Here is a 24,983-nt window from a genome sequence, read left to right as displayed (position 1 = left end):
ACAAACTCATATAAACATTCCTGGGTAATATCGCAAAAATTCAGAATGATATCGTCGGCAGAGCGAGATAAATTGCAGTTACTTTCTGGATTTTCCATAAATTGCTATTTTCTTAATTTATAGAACACACCTTTGATGTAGGTGTTCAGTATTATGCAAATAAATTGTACAAGTGTTTCTGTATAAGTGACGGTGTATTTGATCTCAACATTAACAAATATTAAAGTTCGTGAATTCTGTTAAAAATTAAACAAACATAAGCATTTTTTCTAATTTCCACGATTCGTAGTTTCTGTTTCTGCATCCAAAAGAAAATTTCGCTGCCTGTCTTGGAACAGATTTTATGTTTCGAGGATTGGAAAAAATTCTGACATAAGTACGTTGCCGCCGGATGGAATTACTTTGAAATGGTGATAAATAAACTGGAATCTTGAAAATCTTTTATCACAGAAATAATAATAAACAAGCAATTATTTCGTAATAAAATTCTTTACATTTTACAAATCAATACGGCCAGTTGCTCAGTCAAGGTTTCCACCTTTTATTCTAATGCATTTCCTAATAAATTACGCTGCAATTATGTCATAACGTTGTAAGTTCCTTTCTTACGTTTAGAAAGATGAAAGATAGTATTCATTAATTCATTTAGGACAGCTTTTGATATAATTACTAATTTCAAAATCAACATGCATGTTAAATTCCAATCACGGAACCACCACATATTGAAGATGGTGTCTTTTCTTTTGAAATGTTCTTCAGAATATCATACCCGTCTTATATATAAATGTCTTAGTATTAATTAAAAAAGTATGAATGCCTTCCTAATAAAAATATGAATGTCTTTTCTTATGAAATGTTAAAAAAATATGAATATGAAAAGCATGAATTAATTTAAAAAAATATGAATATGAAAAACATGAATTAATTTTAAAATATGAATATGAATGTTTTACTCCCAATAAAAATGTTTTCTTTTTCGTACAGTGTTGCCATTGCTTGCTTTGAAATCGTTGAATTTCATAATCAAATACTCATAAATATGAAATAGATAATAAAACAAATTTCATATTTGAGCTTCCAGATGTCCATGTTCGGGTGGAGACGTACGTTATTCAAAATTGGATGGCTCTAGGTACCGTTATTTTATGACAATGCGAGAAACATACATACATTTATGCAGGTATTTCATTATTTAATTTTTTTAAATATAATACTGGGCGATAATATTTGGTAGCAACAATTTGAAAAGCGAAACGCCGTGTATAGTGAAACGCCACAAAACGCTAAAACGAAATTAACAGCCCTTCTATGCCAAAACCCTTTGGGGTAATAATTCGTTACAGGGCAGTGTAAAAATAAACATATGTTAGTTAAGAGTGTCTTTTATAAATTGCAACGAATTTTTATAACGTTATCAGTTGTATTTATTGTAAATCGTATGATTTAAAATCATTAATAACACGATTGCAAAGTAAATTAAAACACAAATTGTCGTTTAAATACAATCAGTGCTTTTAAATCACTCCATTAATTAAGCAGTATGTCTGTAATTATAATTTGAAAGATAAATATCTTATTATCATATTCGGTGGCAACATCTCAGAGAACTGGAAAATTACCAGGCCCCCTGTAGTCTATGATAAACTGAATAAATGGAAAAATTAAATCGAAATCGTTTCGGTCGTGAAATAAAAATAATTTTAAAAAAAAAAGCACAACAGGAAAACATAGGTATCCTTAACTCGAGTGGAAAACGCAAAGCGTAAGGAAAACGGAATAATAAAGGATAAAGATTCCCAACGAGAATAACACTCCTCCCAAAGCAAGACCTCAAAAAATAAGGGGGGGGGTGAATAGGTCTGCTTGCTCAGGTTGTGGGTGGAGACAGCCAAGTGGGCACTCCACGTACCCAGTCATTTCGGCGTTTACCCTTCGCTCGGGGTCGACGACTGGTTAGAGTTATTATTTCGAAGCACAAAATCTGAGCTCGCGTTTGTCGTCTACGGAACGATACCGCTCGCTTGTCTGTTATTTACAATTTGATCTTCCACTTGCGATAGGACGAGGTGAAGTATGCTTCGCAATTTATGCATTTTTTTATCCCTTTCACCCCCATGGCAACTTTGTTCGGTTTAGCAGATTTTACAACGTCTCCAGAAAAGCCACCAGACTAAAATTTCGCAAATTATCTGTGTCTTATATCTTGGAGGGGAAATTTGGATCATTATAGAGTCTCCAGATCTCACGAAAACGATTACATTAGACATACCCAAACTGGTGTTCACTCTTATTTCGCTGCTAACTGAGAAATATAGTTGCACCGTACATAAAATTTGGATCGTCGTGGATGTTTCATATATTGTTGTCGTATACTGCATATGCAAATAATAAGATCGTTACAATTTCACAAAATACAGCAGCAGTCTATGGCAGCGGTTTTCAACATTTTGACTAACGTGTGCCATCGGTTCTCAACCGGTGGTACGCAAGAGAAAAATAGTTGATACGCAAAGAAAAGTATTTTGAACTATTAAATTCAAAAAAATCTCGTGAAGAAAAAGAAACATTGATAGAAATTTACTGTGATCGAAGTCCAACTGAAGATTTCAAAAGTAATACACTTGTTAACTTTTGTATGAACCAAAAAATAACTTTAAAGGCATTTCAAATAAAGCTATTAAATTTTTATTGCCTTTTTGCACAACCTATTTGTGCGAATAAGGATTTTCAGTACTTTTCCGTTTTGCCGGCGCAGGCGATAAAGTCGCCAATAATGGTACAACCGAAGCCAAGCGGAATATTCTCGCTGGTAACCTTTTACGCCTCATTTTCAAAACAAGTCGCCAGCCATTTCTTATCAGATTGACTGTTTCTTTCAACACAGGCATACAATTACGTATAATTTTTACCAGATAGCTCAATTTTATGCCCGAAGGCAATTCGCGGAAATTAAGTCAATAAGGATCCAATCACACCGCTCATCCGAAAGCGAAAATATAGAAAAGGCAAACCCAAGGGTTAAATTCATCCATTCTTATTGAGAATGCACGCAAAGTAAAGCACTACGGTTTTACATAATTTCTGAGTAAGCTATTCGTACGAATTGAAATATTTCTTACATTTAAACTTGTGTTCCAAATTAAGATTTAACTTGAACCTCGGACCGAACTACCAGTGTTCAACGACTTTGCCGCTCGGCCGCTGGTGGGCCAAGATTAAGACGAGAGAGGGCCATGGAGCGGGCACTGCAAGGGTGAGTAAGAAATCACTTACTTATCAGAGGGGAAGGTTCCGAGAATTAATGTAGATAATTACTGAGAGCATTAGATTTTTGTAGAATAGTTTACGTAAGATGAGATCATGAGTCACGTGATAGGAACGAGCGAATCAGGATGTTGAGCCATGAAAGCATAGTAAATTCTTAATGTCTTTTACAAATTTATTGTCTTTATTTATTGGCTTTTTACAAAATTTTAAACGATATTAAAATGTTTGCCTTCAAAATAAAAAAAATCGTAGAACTAATATTTGTTAACATTTTTTATGTGTATAATGTATCTTGTCGCCAATAAAGTCTGCTTGGCGAGATTTGCGCCGGCGAAACGAAAAAGTACCGGATTTTCTTGCACGTTATATGTAAAAATTAAATACAGTACACTCCCGATTATCCGCGGAATTGGGTGGCGCAACCGCCGCGGATAACAAAAATCGCGGATAATCCGAAAAAAGCTAAAAATGGGTATAGAAAAAGAAAAAACAGTTATTCCGATTTTGAAAAATGTATATGTACAATAAAACGTAAGATAAACAGCAGGAAATGTTTAACTAACGCTTAATATTTTAATATATCACTCAAAACTAACCTAAAATGCATTTTATTAATGAAAACAGAGAAGTACTTACGAGAGGCGTCAAGGATACACAGAAAAATTAAAACATATTTACTGTTTTAATACTGTAATGTATTATGTAATTACAAAAGCATAACTGTAAAATCAGTAAGATTAAGTAAGACTTATCAGTAAGATTAAGACGTGTGTGTGTATTTTGTGTATTTTAATTATGGCAAAGCACACTAGGGCTATCTGCCTAAAGGGAGGGATGCCTTCGTGGAGGACTTTCTAAGGGAAACTGGCTCGTATACACGTTACACATGGGGAAAACCACGAAAACACCCATGCAGCCAGCCCGTTCGCGGGATTCGAACCTCGGACCGAACTACCAGTGTTCAACGACTTTGCCGCTCGGCCGCTGGTGGGCCAAGATTAAGACGAGAGAGGGCCATGGAGCGGGCACTGCAAGGGTGAGTAAGAAATCACTTACTTATCAGAGGGGAAGGTTCCGAGAAGGCCTGGGATATTTTTGCTATAAATAAGCACGATGTTTAGCAAATTTAACGTTTCACTCAGTTTTGTGAAAATTTTTATTTTCTTTGCTTTACGCTTGTAAAAGAAAAAAAAAAAAAAAAAAAAAGCCGCAGGCGCGGATAATCGGGAGTCTACTGTACAGAACAAAATTAAAAGTGGATCTTAATTTGCGGTTAAAAGTAAGTGAAATCAGACCAGACGCAAAGGAAATTGATCTGTCTTAAACAGGCCAAAATTTCGCACTCAAATTTAGAATTAAACTATTATAACTTAAATTTTGATAATAAAAATGGTAATCCATTTTTAATCTAAAATATTTTAATGTATACATATTTAATACAAATAGGCAACATGTTGTGAAATGTCAAAATATATTTATGTATCTTTAATATTTCTATTGAGAAACTGAAAAATAAGCATTGTAAAATCTAGCGGTGGTACTTAAGTTTTTCAGTTTTTATTCAGATGGTACGCGTTAGTCGAAAGGTTGAGAACAGCTGATCTAAACAAAAATTGAAAATCTTAAGTACCACCACATTTTACAATCATTATTTTTTAATTTCTCAAAAGAAATATTAAAAAACAATATTTTGCAATTTGCACAACCTATTGGTTAATTCAGAAGTCAAACAACAAAAATCAGCGTTATATTCACAAAATTTTCACAGGACTAGTTTCGATGGTTTTACCGAACCATCATCTTCAGCTGCAAAACCGCAAATGAACAAGATAGGAAATAATGATTAGATAAGATAAGAAAGCCTGGACAAGAATAAGCAAGTGGCGCCATCTGTTGGCGAAACCAGAACTAAAACATAATTTCTCTAAAAGCCGAAGGCAAATTTGGATTGGAATTAGGATCGTTAACTAGAACAGAAAGATTTTTATGAATGTGAAATGCCTCTAGAAAATCCAGTTCTCCAATGGAAGATGTTTTTTGAATAATTTTGGCAGCAGAAAAATTGAAAGTGTGATTTTCGGACCAACAATGTTGAGCAACAGAAGACTTCTGTGTTTCCTTTTTTCTAACATATGCCTCATGTTCCTTGACGCGAAATTTTAAGGCTCTCTTAGTTTGACCAATGTAAATTAAACCACACTGGCAAGGAATCCTATAAATACCCCAGGAATTCATATCCGGAATGGGGTCCTTGAGTATAGAAGTTGGAATTTTATTGATGGGAGAGTAAACAACCCGAAAGTTAAATTTCTGCAAAATATGTGCAACTTTATAGCTAATTGATGGAAAGAAGGGAATGACAACAGAATTTTTATAATCTCCTAAAATAAGAGTGTGGCTTTAAGTGTGTTGAGATGACAATTTTTTAAATGCTTGATTAATAATGTTGGGTGAAAAGCCCCTGTCAATAAATAAAATAACCTATTGGTTAAAAATAACCTATTGGTTATTTTTACTTAGTATGCACACATAAAAATCATAGATTAAAAATCTATGAAACTCGACAGCTTGTATTACTTATCGTTAATTGGTGGCATATTATTTAATTATTTAAAGTATATAAAATAATATACATAATGAAAGGCATTTATAATGTTATGACCAAAAATTCTTATATTACCATCGCTGAAATCCTTGCTGGATCTTGTTGCCACTTTTTTCAAGTGGTAACTAAACTCTGCCGTGGCCTGTCGCAGAGCGTCGGTAATAGGATTGGCTTCCATATACAGAGCCACTTGACCTCGCTGAGAAGACACACATCTCACCAAGTCTTTTGGATCATCGTTATTAAACACGAGATGAAGCTTCTTTATTCCAGCCAGATAGATACGCGCACCAGAGGTCGTATTGGATCTTTTGATACAAGCACTGAAGTTGCTTCCTTCAGTTCGGTGCTGCAGAACTATTCTCAGTGCTCCTTGAGGATAATGCCACCGGATTGTTCCCTGATTGCAGCGGAGATACACTGGTTGAACACCTCTTGAAAGAGCCATCTCCAGAGTGCCACTGTAATAAAGAAGAAGAAAATGGCTATTGTAATATCAGGTGCTGCATTTATGTACACTGCGCAAAAAAAAAAAAGGGGGGCAGTTCTATGTCTCCCGTTCTACTGGGCCGATTGACGAAATTCAACTTGCGTTTTTCATGTCTCGAAAGCGCGACTTAGGATATGTAAGAATTGGAGGCTCCCTTCAGCAAACCTAGACACGAATGTCCCCATAGCTCAAAAGAAGGAGGCCCCGTATCTGCACAAACGAGGGCAGCCAGTAAGTAACCCAGCCACCCCCAAACAACAAACAAAAATACTAAATCAAAAATAAATAAGCACATCTAACACAAAATTACAGACCAACAAACAAACAAAAAAAAAAAAAAAAAAAAGGTAAAAGTATAGTTTAGGGTACCCCTTGGCGAAACTTGGCGATTTTTGGCGGTACATGGATACCGATTTTGTGCAATTCTTTGACTCTTATTTTGGCTTGCGAACAAAGCCAAAATAACAAGACAAACAATTGCACAAACTCGGTATCCATGTACACATCGACTTATTTTCACTTCAACCCCCCCCGAATTGCACAAAAATGGCATTGCGCACTCTTTTAACTTTAGCCATGTACACGTCGACCTAATTTCACTTAAAAAAAATCCCAGAATTGCACAAACTTGCATTGCACACTCCCTTTACTTTGTCCATGTACACATCAATATATTTTCACTTAAAAAGGAGCACCAAAGTCTACAATATAGGCAAACAAAAAATACATAATCTCAATAAAATACATTTTAAACCAAACAATAAAATAACATAAAAAAGGAAAAACATGTTATACATTTAAGCACTACCAAAAGCAAATATTCACTTACCATGATTTTCGAGTTCGCTTCGTACACGCAGAGCCACGTAAAAATCAAAATATCAATCATACTCAAATGACTTTTTTCAAACCAGGTACTCTTTCTGATCGAACGTTTCACATAGTGGCATCTGAACCTTTCTTCCTACAAACCCATTCAAATCCATCTAAACGGTTTTAACACACACACAAACGCTTACAAAACATCCCATTATTCAAAATTTCCCAGAATCATGCACCCGATTACGTCACAATAGGGTTCCCATAACATTCAACTACTCAGGCTACCATAAATGAAACAACTTGGCGATAAATCAAACAACTTTGCCATAGTACAAGGGGTACCTTAAAGTCTAATCTACCCCCCCCCCAAAAAAAAATTCATAAACACAAATTCACAACATAGTACACCGCAGATATCCAAAACCCATACAAACACAAAATTCAATTTTAACAGAAGATTCCTACTAGCGCCCTATTTTCATTCATAAACTTCATTAGAGCAATAGAATATGATTTAAAACCTCTAAAATTAATGACACTTACATTAAAATCAGTAATGTTAAAAATCTGTCTAATAGGGGCTGTTAAACTACAATCAACCACGAAATGCCATCATCACCATCAACCTGACAACTATTAAATAATTTATTTTCCTGCGGATTAAATCGGTTGAAATAGATTGAAAACCTACCATGTCCAGTTAAAACCTGATTAACTGATTATTAATATTGTTCATACATTTAATTTTATTTGTGATTTTAATTAGTTCCATAAATCCTTTGTTTTTAGGTGAAGAGAACCACTGTATTTTCCATTTGTTAATGTAATTTTTTTTAATTAGGTTTTAGGATATGTATTAGATTTATATATAGCATCTTTCTAATATACGTATTTTGACACAAAATTGGACTTTTTCTGAAATAACATACCAATTTATTTTTCGTATTTGCATTCTACGATTCAAATGACGCCAAATTACCATTGTACAAATGCACGAGTCGTTTTTAAACAATTAGCTCTCAAAATTTTAGCTCCTCAATGTTAATTGAGTTTGATATGTATTTATTCATCTGTTCTTTTTTTTTATTAAACTTCTTTCATTTTTCCTTTCACATTTCGAAATTTAGATTCATTCCAAATAAAATTCACTCATTTTTTATGATTTATTTTTAAAATTTGTATTTTTAAATAATTTTTTATAAATTTTTCTAAAAATATTTTGAATTATAATCTATAAAATTTTTATCATCATCTTAAAGTAGACTTATTTCTAAGACGACTTGTAAAAAAATTACAATTTTTTATTTAAAATTTCCGAAGATATATATGAATTTGCATACAGTTTAACAACAAAATCATAAAATTTCTAAAAGCTGATTCGTAGCGCTACGTTCAGAGTTCCCGATGCAATATGTTAAGTGCTGACGTATATATTTTTTTTATTATTATTTTCAGTCTTTTCTAAGTTCATCAACTCAAATTCAGTTTTCTTATTAAGGCAGCTAACAAAAATCACGTTTTGTCTTTTTATTATTCACTTTTTATGTGTTCACTTTATTAAATATCACGTTCTTCGCACTTACTACGCGTACATTTCAATTTAGCAGAAAAATCACAAAATAGTTAAACGCAGCATAATTTTAGAATTCTGGATACAGGTTCCCATACACATCTTTATATTTGCTATATTAGTTCTTTAAAAACTATCCGGTCGCCTATATTGGTTATCATAAAGAAGGAAAAAGTAATGACCTTAATGACCCCAGCTAGTGTAGTTTCAGAAAAGTACTGAATATCTATTATCGCATTTTTTTGCTTTTGCAAACACGTGTGAAGTGGGCAATAATTTTACATTTTTAAGCTAAAAAGGATTATTCGTACTGAAAGTAAGGCCCACCAGCGCCGAGCGGTAAAGTCGCTGAGCACTGGTAGTTCGGTGCGAGGTTCGAATCTCGCGAACGGGCTGGCTGCTTGGACGTTTCCGTGGTTTTCCCCATGTATAACGTGTATACGAGCCAGTTTCCCTTAGAATGTCCTCCACGAAGGCATCCCTCCCCTTAGGCAGATAGCCCTAGTGTGCTTTGTAGAATTAAATACACCACACAACACCACTGTATTAAACCTATTTTTAACATTAAAGTGGGTGTTCCGTCTCGGTTAGAATATTTCTGTGTATTTGTACGTTTGCAGCGCCACGTAAGGTCAGTGGCGAGAGCCCAATACTAATCAGTAAGCGATAGGGATGCACTCGGTCCATACTGAGTCTCCGTTCATCTGCCCAAACAAAGCGGCAAGCAATTGTTAATTGTTCCTTACTCACTCTTTGCCCGTTTAAGCGGCATTATTGTGCTTGAAAGAAAATTAATGTTGTTAAGTTTCTCAACTTGACTTTTATGAATTAATATACAGTCCACAACTACCAATTGCTATCAACAGTGAGTTTATATTACATAAGGTTTGGTTTATTAGATTACGGCAAAACGCTCGAGGGCTATCTGCCTTAAGGAAAAGATAGCCTTCGTGGAGGGACTTTTTAAGGGAAACGCTCGTATACACGTTACACATGGGGGAAAACGACGAAAACATCCATGCAGCCAGCCCGTTCGCGGGATTCGAACCTCGGACCGAACTACCAGTGTTCAGCGACGTTAACGCTCGGCCGCTGGTGGTCTCTTATATTAAATAAATTAACGTTAGAATTATTCTACTTTTCGAGTTGAATACTGTGTTGTTAAGTTTCGATTAAAAGTTGATGGACGAATGGAATTGTCGGAATCTTACTTCTTGGCGATTGTGATAAAACAGTTTAAGTAAAATGTTTAATAAAAATATTAACTGTTCGAAACAATTATGTTAGTTCCTCATGTACATTATTCTGTACGTCGAATACTCAACTACTTATAATATAGAGCTTCAGTTATGCAGTCTTGGAAGTACAATTAGTGTCTCCTCCCTGCCCCAAGTACGTTTGGTTTAAGATATTATGTATCAAACGTACTTGGTATCATATTAATAATAAAATTATATATTTCATGTCATTTTAAAATCACGAGAAATACATGTTGAAGACATTGCATTGTAAGGTATCTCTCCCGCCTTCTTAGCATGCGTTCGTGGTGTAGTAGACAGCACGTGGTGTAATGGACAGCGTATTCGAGAGGTCCGAGTTTCGCGTCCTGGCGAGGGCATTGCTCATTTTTCACGTCTCTCAACATAAAAAATCCTAATGTTTCTACAGTGGCGCCCGAACTAAAAGGTGGTGAATGATTATTCTTTACCACCAGGATTTGGCGACTGGGTCACCTAAATCCCAGTCGCCCTTTAAAAGGGGCTGTATATAAGGTATTTCTCCCGCATTCTTAGCATGCCTTCCTGGTGTAGTGGTCAGCGCACTCGGCGTGTAATCGAGAAGTCCGTGGTTGAAGTCTCGGCGAGGGCATTGCTCATTTTTCATCTCTTCTGCTTCGAAATAACCTTATAAGGTACTTCTCCCACTTTCCTAGCGTGCCTTCGTGGTGTAGTGGTTCTGCACGCTGGGCCGGTATTCCAGAGTTCCGTGGTTCGATTCCTTTCGAAGGCGGTTGCATATTTTTCATCTTTTCTGCTTCCAATTAACCTAATGTCTCTACAGTGGCGCCCGAAGTATAAGGGTTGCGGATGATGACTCTAGACACCCAGGATTTGGCGATTGGGTCCCCTAAAAACCCCAGTCGCCCTTCAAAAAGGGGAGTATATAAGGTATATCTCCCCTTTTCCTAGTGTGCCTTCGTGGTGTAGTGGTTCTGCAGCTGAGCCGGTATTCCAGAGGTCCGTGGTTCGATTCCCGGCGAAGGCGGTTGCTAATTTTTCATCTTTTCTGCTTCCAATAAAATACCTAATCGCTCTACAACCTAATGTCTCTACAGTATATATTTGATAGTTTCTCTGCTCGCTTTTATAGTTCATGCAGAACTACTTATTTAATTTAATTAATAAGTCTTGGATAATCAACAAAACTTTGAAAAACGGAAAGATATATATAAAACAATTCCAAGCACACATAGTTTCGGAAACGCTTGGAATAAACGAAATAGCCGAGGCACAGAATCATAAAAAAAACACTTGTCAGTAGAGACTGAGAAGAAGAGCAGGAGCAGCAGCAGAAAGAAAGAGGCCGATACTGCGTAGCTATGAAACACATAAACAGGAAGGAGAGTGGTATGGCAGTAGCTCCGAAGGCAGGTGACAACAAATGACAGCCAATGTCATATTTTTTCATATCTTACATTGTAGAGACATTACGTTATTTCCATTCTAGAGACATTACGTTATTTCAATTGTAGAGACATTACGTTATTTCCATTGTAGAGACATTACGTTATTTCCATTGTAGAGACATTATGTTATTTCGAAGTGGGAGTACTTCCGGAACGTAACAAAAGGGTTTCGTGTTCAATGACCATCTCGTGGCATAAAATCGTAAATATTCTTGAATTTAAAACTCCGCTTTTAATAAAACTGCAACTCTCACAGCTTTATTTAAAACGATTTTCAGGTTTTCGGGGATTGTTTTGGCTACTGAAGCTTCACGATGAATGGAGCAGTGAGTAAATTTAGTTTCAGTTGCAACTTCCTTTATTTGACAAATTGTAGAGACTTTGGAAACTGGAGCGATGAAAAATGAGCAATGCCCTCGCTGGCACTCGAACCACGGACCTCTCGAATACACGTCGAGCGTGCTGACCACTGAACCAGGAAGGCATGCTTAGAAGGCGGAAGAAATACCTTATAGACTCCACCCTTTTAAAGGGCGACTGGAGTTTAGGGGACCCAATCGCCAAATTCTGGTAGTAGAGAATCATCATTCACCACCTTTTTTTAATTCGGGCGCCATTGTAGAGACATTACGTTATTTCGAAGTGGGAGATATGAAAAATGGGCACTGCCCTCGCCGGGACTCGAACCTAGGACCTCTCGAAAACGTGCCGAGTGTGCTGACCATTACACCACGAAGGCATGCTAAGATGGCGGGAGAAGTACCTCATATACTCCCCCTTTTAAAAGGCGAATGGGGATTAGGGGACCCATTTGCTAAAACCTGGTGGTGGAGAATCATTATCCACCATCTTTTTTAGTTCGGGTCATGCTACTTTTCATTTCGATACACGTATGAATATAATATAGTTGCCTCCTTTTCGTTAAAATAATAGAAGATACGGACCTTCTATTTCCTAAACATTTTAATATCTATCTGGGATTCTTATGACGCCTAAAAATTAGAATGATTAATATTTAGCATCTGCAATTTATTTATAGCTCATCAAGAATCATCGCCAGTGCCATGCTTTTATTAACGGTAGTCGAAATTAAAACTCTCCAAGACTTACAAAAAAGGAAACGCTCTTTCAGTGACAAAGGGAAGAGCATCTTGGAGAAAATCATAGCTTTAAATATGTTATAAGGTATTTCTCCTGCCTTCTTGGCATGCCTTCGTGATGTGGTGGTCTGCACGCTGGGCGCGTATTCCAGAGTTCCGCGGTTCGATTCCGGGCGAAGGCGGTTGCTTATTTTTCATGATTCCTGCTTCCATATTACCTAATGTCTCTACAATGTGAATTGGAACAACTCATCTGATTGAACAGTTTAAAGTTAAATCTTAATCCACTAAGAGCTAAGTACAAAATCTCATAATTTTTTTTTAGAACGAGCTATAATCAATTTCTTTATTGGCATGCGTGTTAAGCTGCCGATTGAAGACAGTAACTTAGCTTGTAAAGTCATTAGGTTAATAAGAAGCAGAAAAGATGAAAAATATGAAACCGCTTTCGCCGGGAATCGAACCACGGACCTCTGGAATACCGAGTGGGAGAAATACCTTATATACTCCCCTTTTAAAGGGCGACTAGTGTTTTAGGGGACCTAGTCGCCAAATCCTGGGTGTGGAGAATCATCATCCACAACCCTTTTAGTTCGGGCGCCACTTGTAGAGTCATTAGGTTAATTGGAAGCAGAAAAGATGAAAAATATGTAACCGCCTTGGCCGGGAATCGAACCACGGACCTCTGCAATACCGGCCCAGCGTGCTACCGCTACACCACGAAGGCACGCTAGGAAAGTGGGAGAAATACCTTATAAGCTATGTAAGTAAAACTCCTGGGAATCTCGAGAATATCAACGGGGCGGCGAAATTTTTTGTCGAATCTGAGAAGCTGTATTTAATCTTAACTTCCTGTTTCTGATGCGTTTACTTAATGCTTTTCACTGTGTTTAATTCCACTCTTAAACTGGCAACTTTCCTTTTGTATATAGTATATTGTTTAAGCTTGCACTGAAATTTATTTACATGCGTACATAGAAATCTATTTTGCAACGATCCTAGAACAAATGAAGAAAATGTAATAAAAAAAAAGGTGTAACAAAATTGATAACTGACCTGTGTATCTCAATTACTGCATCTAACTCACGCGTTTATCTAGCTCAAAGGAGCTTTGCCTCTGAAGGACTGTTTTTGTTTTGCGATTTTGCTTTAAATCAATCGAATCACTTTTCAAACTGTTGCCACCAATGTTAAGAGTCCTGCATTATATTTGAAGAAATTAAATAATGAAAAATCTGCATAAATGCATGCATGTCTCTCGCATTGTGATAAAACAACGGTACATAGAGCCATCGAATTTTGAATGACGTAATCCTCCTAAGAACATGGGCTTGTCGAGGACCCAATTTTAAAATTTGGAGTTTGTTTTGTTATCGATTTCCTATTTTGTAAAACTTTAACGAATTTTCGAGTTAGAAACTCAACGATTTAAAAGCAAGCAATGGCAACACTCTACCGGGGGGGATGTGTATTGGAAATTCTAAAGATAGGCTCATAAGGTATTTCTCTCACTTTCCTAGCGTCCTTCGTGGTATAGTGGTTAAAAAATACCTAATGTCTCTACAATGGCACCCGAACTAAAAAGGGTTGTGGATGATGATTCTTCGCACCCAGGATTTGGCGACTAGGTCCCCTAAAACCCTAGTCGCCCTTTAAAAGGGAGGTTGTATAAGGTATTTCTCCCACTTTCCTGGCGTCCTTCGTGGTGTAGTGGTTCTGCGCGCTGGGCCGGTATTCCAGAGGTCCGTGTTTCGATTCCCGGCGAAGGCGTTTGCTATTTTTCATCTTGTCTGCTTTCAAAAAAATACCTAATGTCTCTACAGGCTCATTTTAAAATTACTTTGCGACGTTGCTGTTGAACTGAATTATATGGTTTAAGTGCAAAGAACATGATATTTAATAAATAAAGGTAACCCACAAAACGTTAAGAAAAAACGCCGCTTTGGACGTAATTTAAAATCTGAAATCTTTTGGAGTTTTTTTTTTCCTTTTTTTTTTTTTTTTTTTTTTGCGTTTTGAAGAAATGCGCCCGACGTGAAATATTCTGAAGCGGCTTGAAAACAACTCTGCGCACTAAACAATCAGACAGAGAAAACCACACAAAAGTTCTTAGAAGTAACTGCATCTCCGCCATGACCCTGCAGCAATTTTCAGGCTCTCGACAATCATTCTACGTTTGCGTAAATTGTGCCTACAAAGAGATTCTTGCTGTACGGAAACTATTTACTTGGGCATCCCACGGACAGGGGCACTCAGGCCTTGAATCACGTAGAGGGATTTAGAAGGAGGAATCCACAAAAACTCCGCATCTCCTCAATAAAGCGGAGGAGTATTCACGCAAGACTCTTGTATGGTCAATAATCGGGCTCCTTAGAAACTGAACTCCAAATTTGAATGGAAATGCAACAAGACGTAGTATTGAATACCTATTGCGAACAGCCTGAATAGTTTCGTGAGCCTGAGCGAACCTTTTCAGAAAAGGTGTTTCGAGAAGTTTATGCATGATCGAACACGAATTTGCGATTAGTATTTTAGGCAAGGACCTAAAAATCAGTACGCCCACTCCATAACGCCCCATGCATGCACCTCTCCCTCCTCCCCGGAGAAAAAAAATCAGAAAACTCTCTAGACGCCTTAGGAAGAAACGATTTTCAAGAAGTGACAGATTTCTGAAAAATATTTTATACTGGGCTTGTATACGTATGTAATATATTTTTTATGGAAACACTGGTTATAATAAAACTACTACCTAAATTCAAAACGCACTTCATCGAAACGGCGGATTTTATTTAAAAAATTATTTTATGAAATATCCTTCAAAAATATCACCGTAGTAGAAGTTGAAAGAATTATTTACATCTTCGAAAACTAACGGGGCCAATGTCACGAAACCATAATAAATGAAATCAGACTATCAGAATAAAATAACAAGGCTCGAAAAACAGCACAAAAGATTGAAGCATGAGCTTTACCAATAATTTTAAGCATTGCACTATATTTCTCAAGATCAAAAGTAAATAAACAACAAACAAAAAGTATGAAAAAGAAATGTAAAAGTGGAGATAAGAAGTTCCTTAACCGTAGTCCAAAGAAGCATGCTTTATTAAGGAGACTCCTACACCTTAAAACCCGTAAGATCTTCGAATATGTGACTGTTACAAGAATTGAGATAACTTATTTATTTTAAACGCAATTACTTCCAACTTTTATATCTGACTACATAATATAGCTGCTTTCTGAAATAGTAATCAGAAAGTTTGTGTTGCCACAAATATTTTCATAATTTAATGCTCTTTCTGACAAAATGTTTCGTCAACTTTCCACCTTGCGCGCACAGTTTAAAACATTCTGTTGCGTAATTTAATTCCGTATATAATATATAGCTTTTATAACATTTGGAAACTACTGTGAACCAAAAATTCTAAGAATTTCATGTTAAATTTTTATCTTATTTGGAGTTCAGTTTATAAAATGTATTTTATTAAAAAAATTTGTAATGTTTTCGTTCATAAAATTTTTTAATATCAAAATATTAATCAGATTTTTTGTTCAGTTAGAAGATAGTGCCCATATAAAGAATTCCATCAAATTCCAAACATGTACCATTAGCCATTCTTAAAATATCACGCGCGCAACGTGGAAACATGACGAAATATTTTGTCACAAAGAGGATTAAATTTAAAAATATTTGTGGCAACACAAACTTACTGGCTATTAGTTACCGAAGCAGCTTTACTATATAGTCAGCTGTAAAATGTTGGAAGTAATTGCTTTTAAAATGAATAAAATATTCCAATTCTTGCAGCAGTAACATATTCGAAGCTCATAAGGGGTTTAAGGTATATGAACCCCCTTAAGCGAGCGGTAAAGTCGCTGAACACTGGTATTTCGGTCCGAGGTTCGAATCCCGCGCACGGGCTGGCTGTATGGGCGTTTTCGTGGTTTTCCCCATGTGTGTACCGTGTATACGAGCCAGTTTCCCTTAGAAAGTCCTCCACGAAGGCATCCCTCAGGTAGATAGCCCTCGAGGCTTTGCCATAATCACGCACACACAATTATTAAGTGAGCACATATGTAAACCAAACACTCTAAAGCAAGATTTGCAAATACTGAATCTAAAATTCTTTTTGCCGTTAAAGATTAGTATTTTTATCTACTGGACACGTCGACAGTGAAATGATTGGCAAACTGAATAAAAAACTGAACAAGCTTTCATAAAAACAGCATTATTTCGATTAAATCAATAGATAAGATCTTTAAGCTGTTATCTTTTTGAAGATTTCCGCCATATTATGGTTAGTTATATGCCTGTGCTGCAGTTTTGTTGATGCTTCATACAATCGACGATGTCAAAGAGTCGCAGATACATCTTCCCTCTCTGATTTCTTTACGACTTAATATGAAATAATTAATAACAACGATTACGCCATAAAATATGAAATAAAGAAGATTAAAGACGGCTCGGGAGAACGAAGTTCTGGCTATGAGTAACTAGCACGGAAGATCTACACCCAGAGATTGGACGTAGCAACTGCATACGGTGCTCATAGCAGTTCCCATCAGTGAGGATCTGTCCACCTGCGGCCGAGCGGTGAAGTCGCTGAACACTAGTAGTTCGACTCGTGTTCGAATCCGGCGAACGGGCCCGGCGGCTTTAGAGTTTCTGATGTGAAATATGGATACGAGCCAGTTTCTCTTGAAATTCCTCCACAAAGGCATGCCCCGTCACAGCCAGGTAACCCTCGGTTTGCTTCGCCTTAACCACTTAACTGTGGCGCTCTCGTTTAAGAGTGCGCAGCATTTTGTGTCGCCAGAATGGAGCCATGACGAGTATACTCGTCAATAAACAAAATCGTGTCGCTTCTCCATAACGAGTATACTCGTCAATAAACATAATCGTGTCGCTTCTCCATAACGAGTATACTCGTCAATAAACATAATCGTGTCGCTTCTCCATAACGAGTATACTCGTCAATAAACAAAATCGTGTCGCTTCTCCATAACGAGTATACTCGTCAATAAACAAAATCGTGTCGCTTCTCCATAACGAGTATACTCGTCAATAAACAAAATCGTGTCGCTTTTCCATAATGAGTATGCTCGTCAATCACAGTTAACTGGTTAATCAATTAACCTAATGTAACCATCACTGAAGATCTATTCTGGATACTTAATGAGTGCAAATAGCTTTCGTGGGTGCTTCTCCTCACGAATAACTTAAGTATTTGCCGGCTATTCGCCAAAACCTTTGTTAGGCCAATGAACTGTATGGTAGTGTAACGGTCCAAAAAAATTAAAAAAGACTTTGCTAAAGACGTCTCTAGCGTCATAAATACGTTACCCGCTTTTGCTGAGAAATAAATGTCAATGTTTAGGAATTCTACATCTCCCGTTAAGTTCAAATTCAGCAATCTTTATATCATAATCTTTCCAGTAAATTTTAAAAAAGAATGCAATTTAAAGAACATGTAATTGTACAATACCCATACAAACTCAAGGTTAATATAATGTGCTAAAAATGTTAGCACTAGAAGTGACATGACAATGACATAGGAAGCAAAGAACCTTGAATTAAATTCGTTTAATTCTTCAATTTTTGAGTCAGAGAAGTTTCAAAGTAGTCAGAGAGAAAATAAACTTAAGGGGACTCATACACCTTAAACCCCTTATAATCTTCGAATATGATACTGCTGCAAGAATTGGGATATTTTATTTATTTTAAAAGCAATTAATTCCAACATTTTACAGCTGACTACATAACATAGCTGCTTCGGTAACTAGTAGCCAGTAAGTTTGTGTTGCCACAAATATTTTTTATAAATTTAATGCACTTTGCTGACAAAATTTTTCGTCAAGTTTCCACCTTGCGGCATGATATTTTAATAATGGCTAATGGTAATTAATTCGGAATTTGATAGAATTCTTTATACTATGGGAAACTACTTTTAACCTGAAATCTAAAATTCATGATAAGATTTTTTTGATTATTATAAAATTTTTTATGAAAGATTTTCTTAATAAAATACATTTTATAAACTCAACTCCCAATAAAATAAAAATTTAACATGAAATTCTTAGAATTTTTGGTTCACAGTAGTTTCCAAATGTTATAAAAGCTATATATTATATACGGAATTAAATTACGCAACAGAATGCTTTAAACTGTGCCCGCAAGGTGGAAACTTGACGAAACATTTTGTCAGAAAGTGCATTAAATTATAAAAATATTTGTGGCAACACAAACTTTCTGATTAGAATTTCAGAAAGCAGCTGTAAAAAGTTGGAAGTAATTGCCTTTAAAATAAATAAGTTATCCCAATTCTTGCAACAGTCACATATTCGAAGATCTTATGGGTTTTAAGGTGTATGAATACCCTTAAGAAAAGTAATAATATAAATACAGTGTACCTAGGTATATGTCCGCTTTAGAATAAGCCTAGCTTGGTGTATGTTCTGTTCGAATGCGTGAATTATTTCTTGGATATTATAGAATATTATATTTTCTTACCAAGAATTAATTACCAAGAATATTAATAATTAATTACCAAGAATATTATATTTTCTTGGTCTTTCGAGATAATGCTAGAGTCTGGCTGACAAGAGATCTGCTCTTCCGATATGTCTCGGTCGTGACTATCCCTGTAGTAACATGGGTAGTATATTTAACTTGCGGTTCCATTGCAACTTTGTTTTTCTGGTGAATATTGGCCGCGAAAAAGAATTTATCATTTTGTAAACACCCCGTGCATAGCGCGAAACCATTCAGTAAAACAACTTGCACTATAACTCTGAATTTTGATGTGATTGTGTTTTTAGTCCAAAGGGATTTGAATCCCGAAGGACTATTAGTTTCGTTTTGGCATTTTGCGTCGGACTCATAAATGTCGGTTCACTTTTCAAACTGTTGCCACAAAATGTTAGAGTCCTGCATTATATTTGAAGAAATTAAATAATGAAAAATCTGCATAAATGTATGTATATTTCTCGTATTGTGATAAAACAACGGTACATAGAGTCATCGAATTTTGAATAACGTAATCCTCCAACGAATATGAGCATGTGGAAGACCAAATTTGAAATTTGAAATTTGTTTTATCATCGATTTCCTATTTTTTAAAACTTTGACGAATTTTTGATTAACAAACTCAAGGATTTCAAAGCGAGCAATGGCAACGTTGTGCAGAAAAAACATTTTTATCTCCAGCGCGTGAGTCTCTGTATCGGAAATTCTAAAGATAGGCTCGTTTTTAAAACTATTTTGCGATATTGCTGTTGCACTGAATCTTTTGGTTAAGTGCGAGGAACATGATATTTAATAAAGAAAGGTAACACACAAAATGTTAAAAAACGCCCCTTTGGACGTAATTTAAAATCTGAAACATTTCAGATTTTTTTTTTTTTTTTTTTTTTTAGCGTAAATGGTTTGTAAATTCGTTAACAATGAGTTTTAAGAAGTTAATGAAAGTGTCAACGCAGAATATGGTTAGGATCACCATGAAAGTGAAAAAGCGAGTTTGTTGAAAAGTATGAAGATCAGAAGTGTTTATCTTGGGGACTCGGCTATTGCATACCGTATGCCGAGACGATGGTATTTTTGATTGCGAAAAAGAAATATGCTGTTAAATTGGTTAACGTTAAGAAGGGGATGAAAACTATTACTTAACAGATCTTGGGAAATTGCTTTTGATCTAGATAACAGAAAAACAGCGTGCTTGCAATAGCTTATTAGACAATAATTTGCGAAATGACGAAACTGATAAATGCCTTTAAAAAAATCTGGCAGCAATTGTCTAATAAACAACGATATTTAAACTGTGGGTCGCTACACCATTTAAAAAAAAATTATAAAAAATCTGAATTGATGGTATATAACTAAGAGCTGACACACTGATCGAGGTCGTTTGCATTTTTATGCATTAAATTAATTTATTATTTTTATGCATTGCATTATTTTATTTATGTATTTTTTATTTTCTGATTAAGGCTTTTTTTTTTTTTTTTTTTTTTTTTTTTTTTTTATGTTTGCATTTATTTTAAATACCACTCCTTTAAAACGTAGAAAGAAAGTTTAAATTTTTATGAAGTCATACTGGGGATAATACAAATAATGATTTAGTACACAATTCATCATTGTTTCTTAATAAGTAAAATGCTTTTCAGAAGTACATATACAGTACTCGGTACATAAAATTTTTTAGTACCGAATATTCACTTGTGTTTTACTGTATTAGGGCGCTATACAGTTCACCACCGTATCGCGGCGAAATTATAACACTTCAAAAAATTTATTATTTTGATTTAATTAAATATTTTCTCTTCCTCTTCCAAGTACTAAACGTTGAGATAAATTTTGCTCTAATAATCGCTTTGCTTTAATGCATTTACAGAACTTTAAATACTTTTTAACAAATGAAGGAATTGAATTACTAATTGGCAATGATGGAACTGAATTACGTATTGGCAATGATGGAACTGAATTACTAATTGGCAATGATGGAACTGAATTACTAATTGGCAATGATGTAATTTCTAATTGGCAATGATGGAATGGAATCGCATTAGCCGCTGCTTAATGTGATCACATTTCCCACCGCTATTTTGATAACCTCGAGGGAAAAATATCCTTCAAAATAACAATGGAATTCAAATAGATTAATATAAATGTGCTAGAAACATAAAAATGCTATACTTTCACAGAACTTGAGTTAAAAAAAATAATTAATAATGGATATTTTACAGTTGTTACAGAAAAATCCGTTTATGAATTTTCATGTTTATAACGTTCCCGGATACTATACCTTAATAGTCTGGTTAGACTGAATTAATTGATTACAGCAAAGCAACTCGAGGGTTATCTGCCTATGGGAAGGGATGCTTTCGTGGATCGCTTTTAAAGGTAAACTGGCTCATACCACATTACGCATGGGGAAAACTCGCACGGAGCCACCGGATCGCACTAACAATATTCAGCGTTCTTATCGCTCGGCCACTGATTGGCCTTTCTAATACTTAATTGTAGGAAGTCACCGGTTTCATTCCTCTTCAGAAAAGTTTATTATATGCTCAGTAGCCCACCAGCGGCCGAGCGGTAAAGTCGCTGCACACTGGTAGTTCGGTGCAAGTTTCCAATCCGGCGAACGGGCTGGCTGCATGGGCGTTTACGTGGTTTCCCCCATGTGTAACGTGTATACGAGCCAGTTTCCCTTAGAAATTCCGGTACAAGTTTACAATTGGGTGCCCCTTATTTCTTGGCGATTCTTTTTTGACGCCAAGATCGGCGCAATTTCAAGATGGCCGCTAAACAAAACCAAATTAAGAAGTCAAAGAATTGCACAAACTCTGTGTCCATGTACACATCGATCTGTTTTCACCTAAAAAAAAAAAAAAAAAAAAAAAAATCCTAGAATTGCACAAACTAGGCATTGCGCACTGCCTTAAAAATTTGTCCATGCATACATCAATCTATTTTCATTTAAATAAAATCAGGAAGCTAAAACAAAGTTAAAACTATCATGGTAACCAGAACTGAGGTTTCATCGCCAAAATTTAAAAAAAAAAAAATTGTCACTAATCGAAGGGGCACTACAACCGAAAGTCCTCCACGAAGGCATCCCTCCCCTTAGGCAGATAGTCCAAGTGTGCTTTGCAGTAATTAAATAAACCAAACCAAACCTATATGCTCAGCAATACTGCAAATTGAATTTTTTCAGCAATATATACACGAAGTTTTAGTTTCTCATAATTCATATTGTCGAGGACGTTGGTTTCTTTAACTTCTAGTATTTCATCTTTTATTAAAAGGTTTTAAAGACATTAGGTATTTTTGATACGACAGAAGTGAAAAGTAAGCAATGCCGTCACAGCACTCTAACTTCGGCGCGTAACCTCTCGACTACGCGCCGAGTGTGCTAACCACTGCACCACGAAGGCATGCAGAAAGGAGGGAGAGATTATCTTATAAGTTGAAATGTTTAACACTTTTCTGAGACGGAGCTCCAAGACATTTTGAGCAAATACAACGCATTAAGAAGATTGCTCTTCCACGATAATTCATTTTTACTTACATCCACATTTTAAAGGACTTAAGACTCATCTCAGGGTAATAATACAATTTCATCACTATAAAAATTCTCTGATCCCGTGGTTGTATTATACCAGCGCACATTGAATTATAGCACTGGTGTAAAATTTTGAAAAGCATTTTCTTTGTACATGGTTAACTTAAATCAAACTATTTAGCCTCTTAGTGCCTTACATGGCAGTTTTTCTGAGACATTTACCAATTTTTGTACGGTGCCATTTACCAATTTTGACCTTATTTATTTTCTTTATAGGTAAAAGTTTACAATTGGGTACATCTTGTTTTTTGGCGATTCTTTTTCATCCTAGAATTGCACAAACTAGGCATTGCGCACTGCCTTAAATTTGTCCATGTACACATCAATCTAATTTCATTTAAATGAAATCAGGAAGGTAAAACAAATTAAAAACTATCATGGTAACTAGAAGTGAGGTTTTATCGCCAAAATTTAAAAAAAAAATAATTGTCGCTAATCGAAGGGGCACCCAATTCTACATTAAAGCTTCTTTATCTTTTAATCGATAACTACATTCAGCTACAAAAAAATCATTATAATAATATTTTGATCGACTTGTTGATCGGAATAAGTGATGTATTTTCCACGTTTAAGCATAGAAATAGGCGGGATTTCCGTATAATTTGCTAACAATATCCGAATGATAACAACACTGGCCGAGATCGAATTAAACGCCACCAACTGAAGTAAAAAACTCCTAAGGTCTGAAACCTGCATTCACGAATTACATTATTATGAAGAACAACAAATTTGGGTGGAAAAAAAGCCTTTCTAACTTTTTAAAACATTTTAAGTTTTCAAATTATTGACTTACCTTCCAGACCAATCGCAGTTATCCAGTGGAGGTCTTGCGACAACGGTAACGGAGGTCAGGGTCAGAATGATGACCATGTAACAGACAAATTTCATGATGATGAGCATGTGCGCATTCTTTTTCCTGTCATCACGTGCCAATGGTGCAAAACCAAGCTTTTTTGCTCACTATGCATAAAGCACGATGAATGGTCAATTCTAAGATGGATGAAATAGGTTAAGTTCTCAAGTCATACCGATAAGGTATCACTCGCGGTTCTGTTGTTTTGAAATTATCATAAAAAGCACATCTGGAGACCGTTACGTTACACCGAGGAGCATTCGTCCTTTGATTCACGTAAATTGAATATTTTAAATCTTCTTCGCAGAATAACGCTCTTTTTCATTGTTATATGTCCACAGTCTTATGTATTTGTGATAGATTATGTGCGAATACAATAAATTTTTAGTATTTGTCTAACATGTGCCTGCCTTTGGATATTCAAAACTAAAAATTGCCTCTCTGAAATATATTGGAACAATGTGATGCAAATACACTGTGGTACACTTTATATCATTATCACTTATTATCATTATCATATAATTTCAACTGGAAAATTCTGCTTCCTTAACTCTGCAATTATGCAAGAAATTAATAACAACGTTTCGCATTTTTCTTCTGGCGACCACTCGGCAAACACTGTCAAACTCGAATGCGAAAGTTGCCGCGGATCGAGATGAGCGCAGGTTGTTGGAAGAAAATTATTCGCCAAATTCCCGTCCACGATCTCCGTCGCCAACTTCGCCAAAAACGAGCCTAAGTTGATCAATTAGGATGTATTGCAACTAGGATGTATAGTAATATTTTGAGTATGTTTACATAAGATGTCAAAATTTAGACCTTTTAAAAATATTAGTTTTTTTAATCTAATCAATTTAATAAATAATAATAGTTACTTTATAAAATAACATAATTTAATGAATAGCTTTAGAAGAAAAGGTATGAATCCTAAATTTTCTGGAATCCGAATTCTAAAATTCTCTCGAATATTGCGAATTCTTAAAATAAGAATAATAAGAAGAGCTTTTATCTAATCTAAAACAGGACAAAATATGAAATTTCCTCATTTTTTAAAAATTTTTATAAACAAAAATTTTTTACAAAATTTTATAAACATTAAAATTTTATAAACAAAAATTTTTTACAATACACAATATTTTAAAATTTCAGATTTACACATTTTTATCATTAAAAAATTAAAAAAGAGATTTACATTATCTTTTCTCTTTTTTGTTCCGAGAAAGGTATCGAAGTTTGTAATTAAGTCAAAATTCCAATACGGCATTGAGAAACTACTGAACAATTATTAACGTCAAAAAACATATCTAATTAGAAGAACTAAAGAAAAGGAGGAATGCAAACTCTACCTCAGGAATCTGAATTTCTCTTATAAGTTTTAAATTACTTTAGAGACCAGAGCTCTGAAGAAGCAGCTGTCATTTTAGATTTAAAAATAATCGATACATAAATTAATAACAATTTGAATCGATTGC

At 35.4% G+C, this 24,983-nt stretch overlaps 1 protein-coding gene across 1 annotated transcript in view; it reads right to left on the bottom strand.

Annotated features, from left to right (window-relative positions):
* The window catches only part of LOC118197498 (meteorin-like protein), a 48,353-nt gene extending 24,230 nt beyond the window's left edge, over positions 1-24,123 (bottom strand). Inside the window, exons 1-2 of the mRNA XM_035369012.2 lie at positions 23,452-24,123; positions 5,948-6,333 (exon numbers count right to left, since the gene is read on the bottom strand). Of these exons, the coding sequence (XP_035224903.1) occupies positions 5,948-6,333; positions 23,452-23,558 (493 nt within the window). The 5' untranslated portion in view covers positions 23,559-24,123. The remainder of the gene's footprint in view (positions 1-5,947; positions 6,334-23,451) is intronic.
* Positions 24,124-24,983: the final 860 nt, after the last annotated feature.

The sequence above is a fragment of the Stegodyphus dumicola genome, chromosome 1 (genome assembly GCF_044657685.1).
Source record: "Stegodyphus dumicola isolate Sdum_Otavi_A_Nest chromosome 1, ASM4465768v1".
NCBI classification, from domain to species: domain Eukaryota; kingdom Metazoa; phylum Arthropoda; class Arachnida; order Araneae; family Eresidae; genus Stegodyphus; species Stegodyphus dumicola.
The sequence above is the reverse complement of the archived record's forward strand: the minus strand, read 5'-3'. Positions and strand labels throughout refer to the sequence as shown.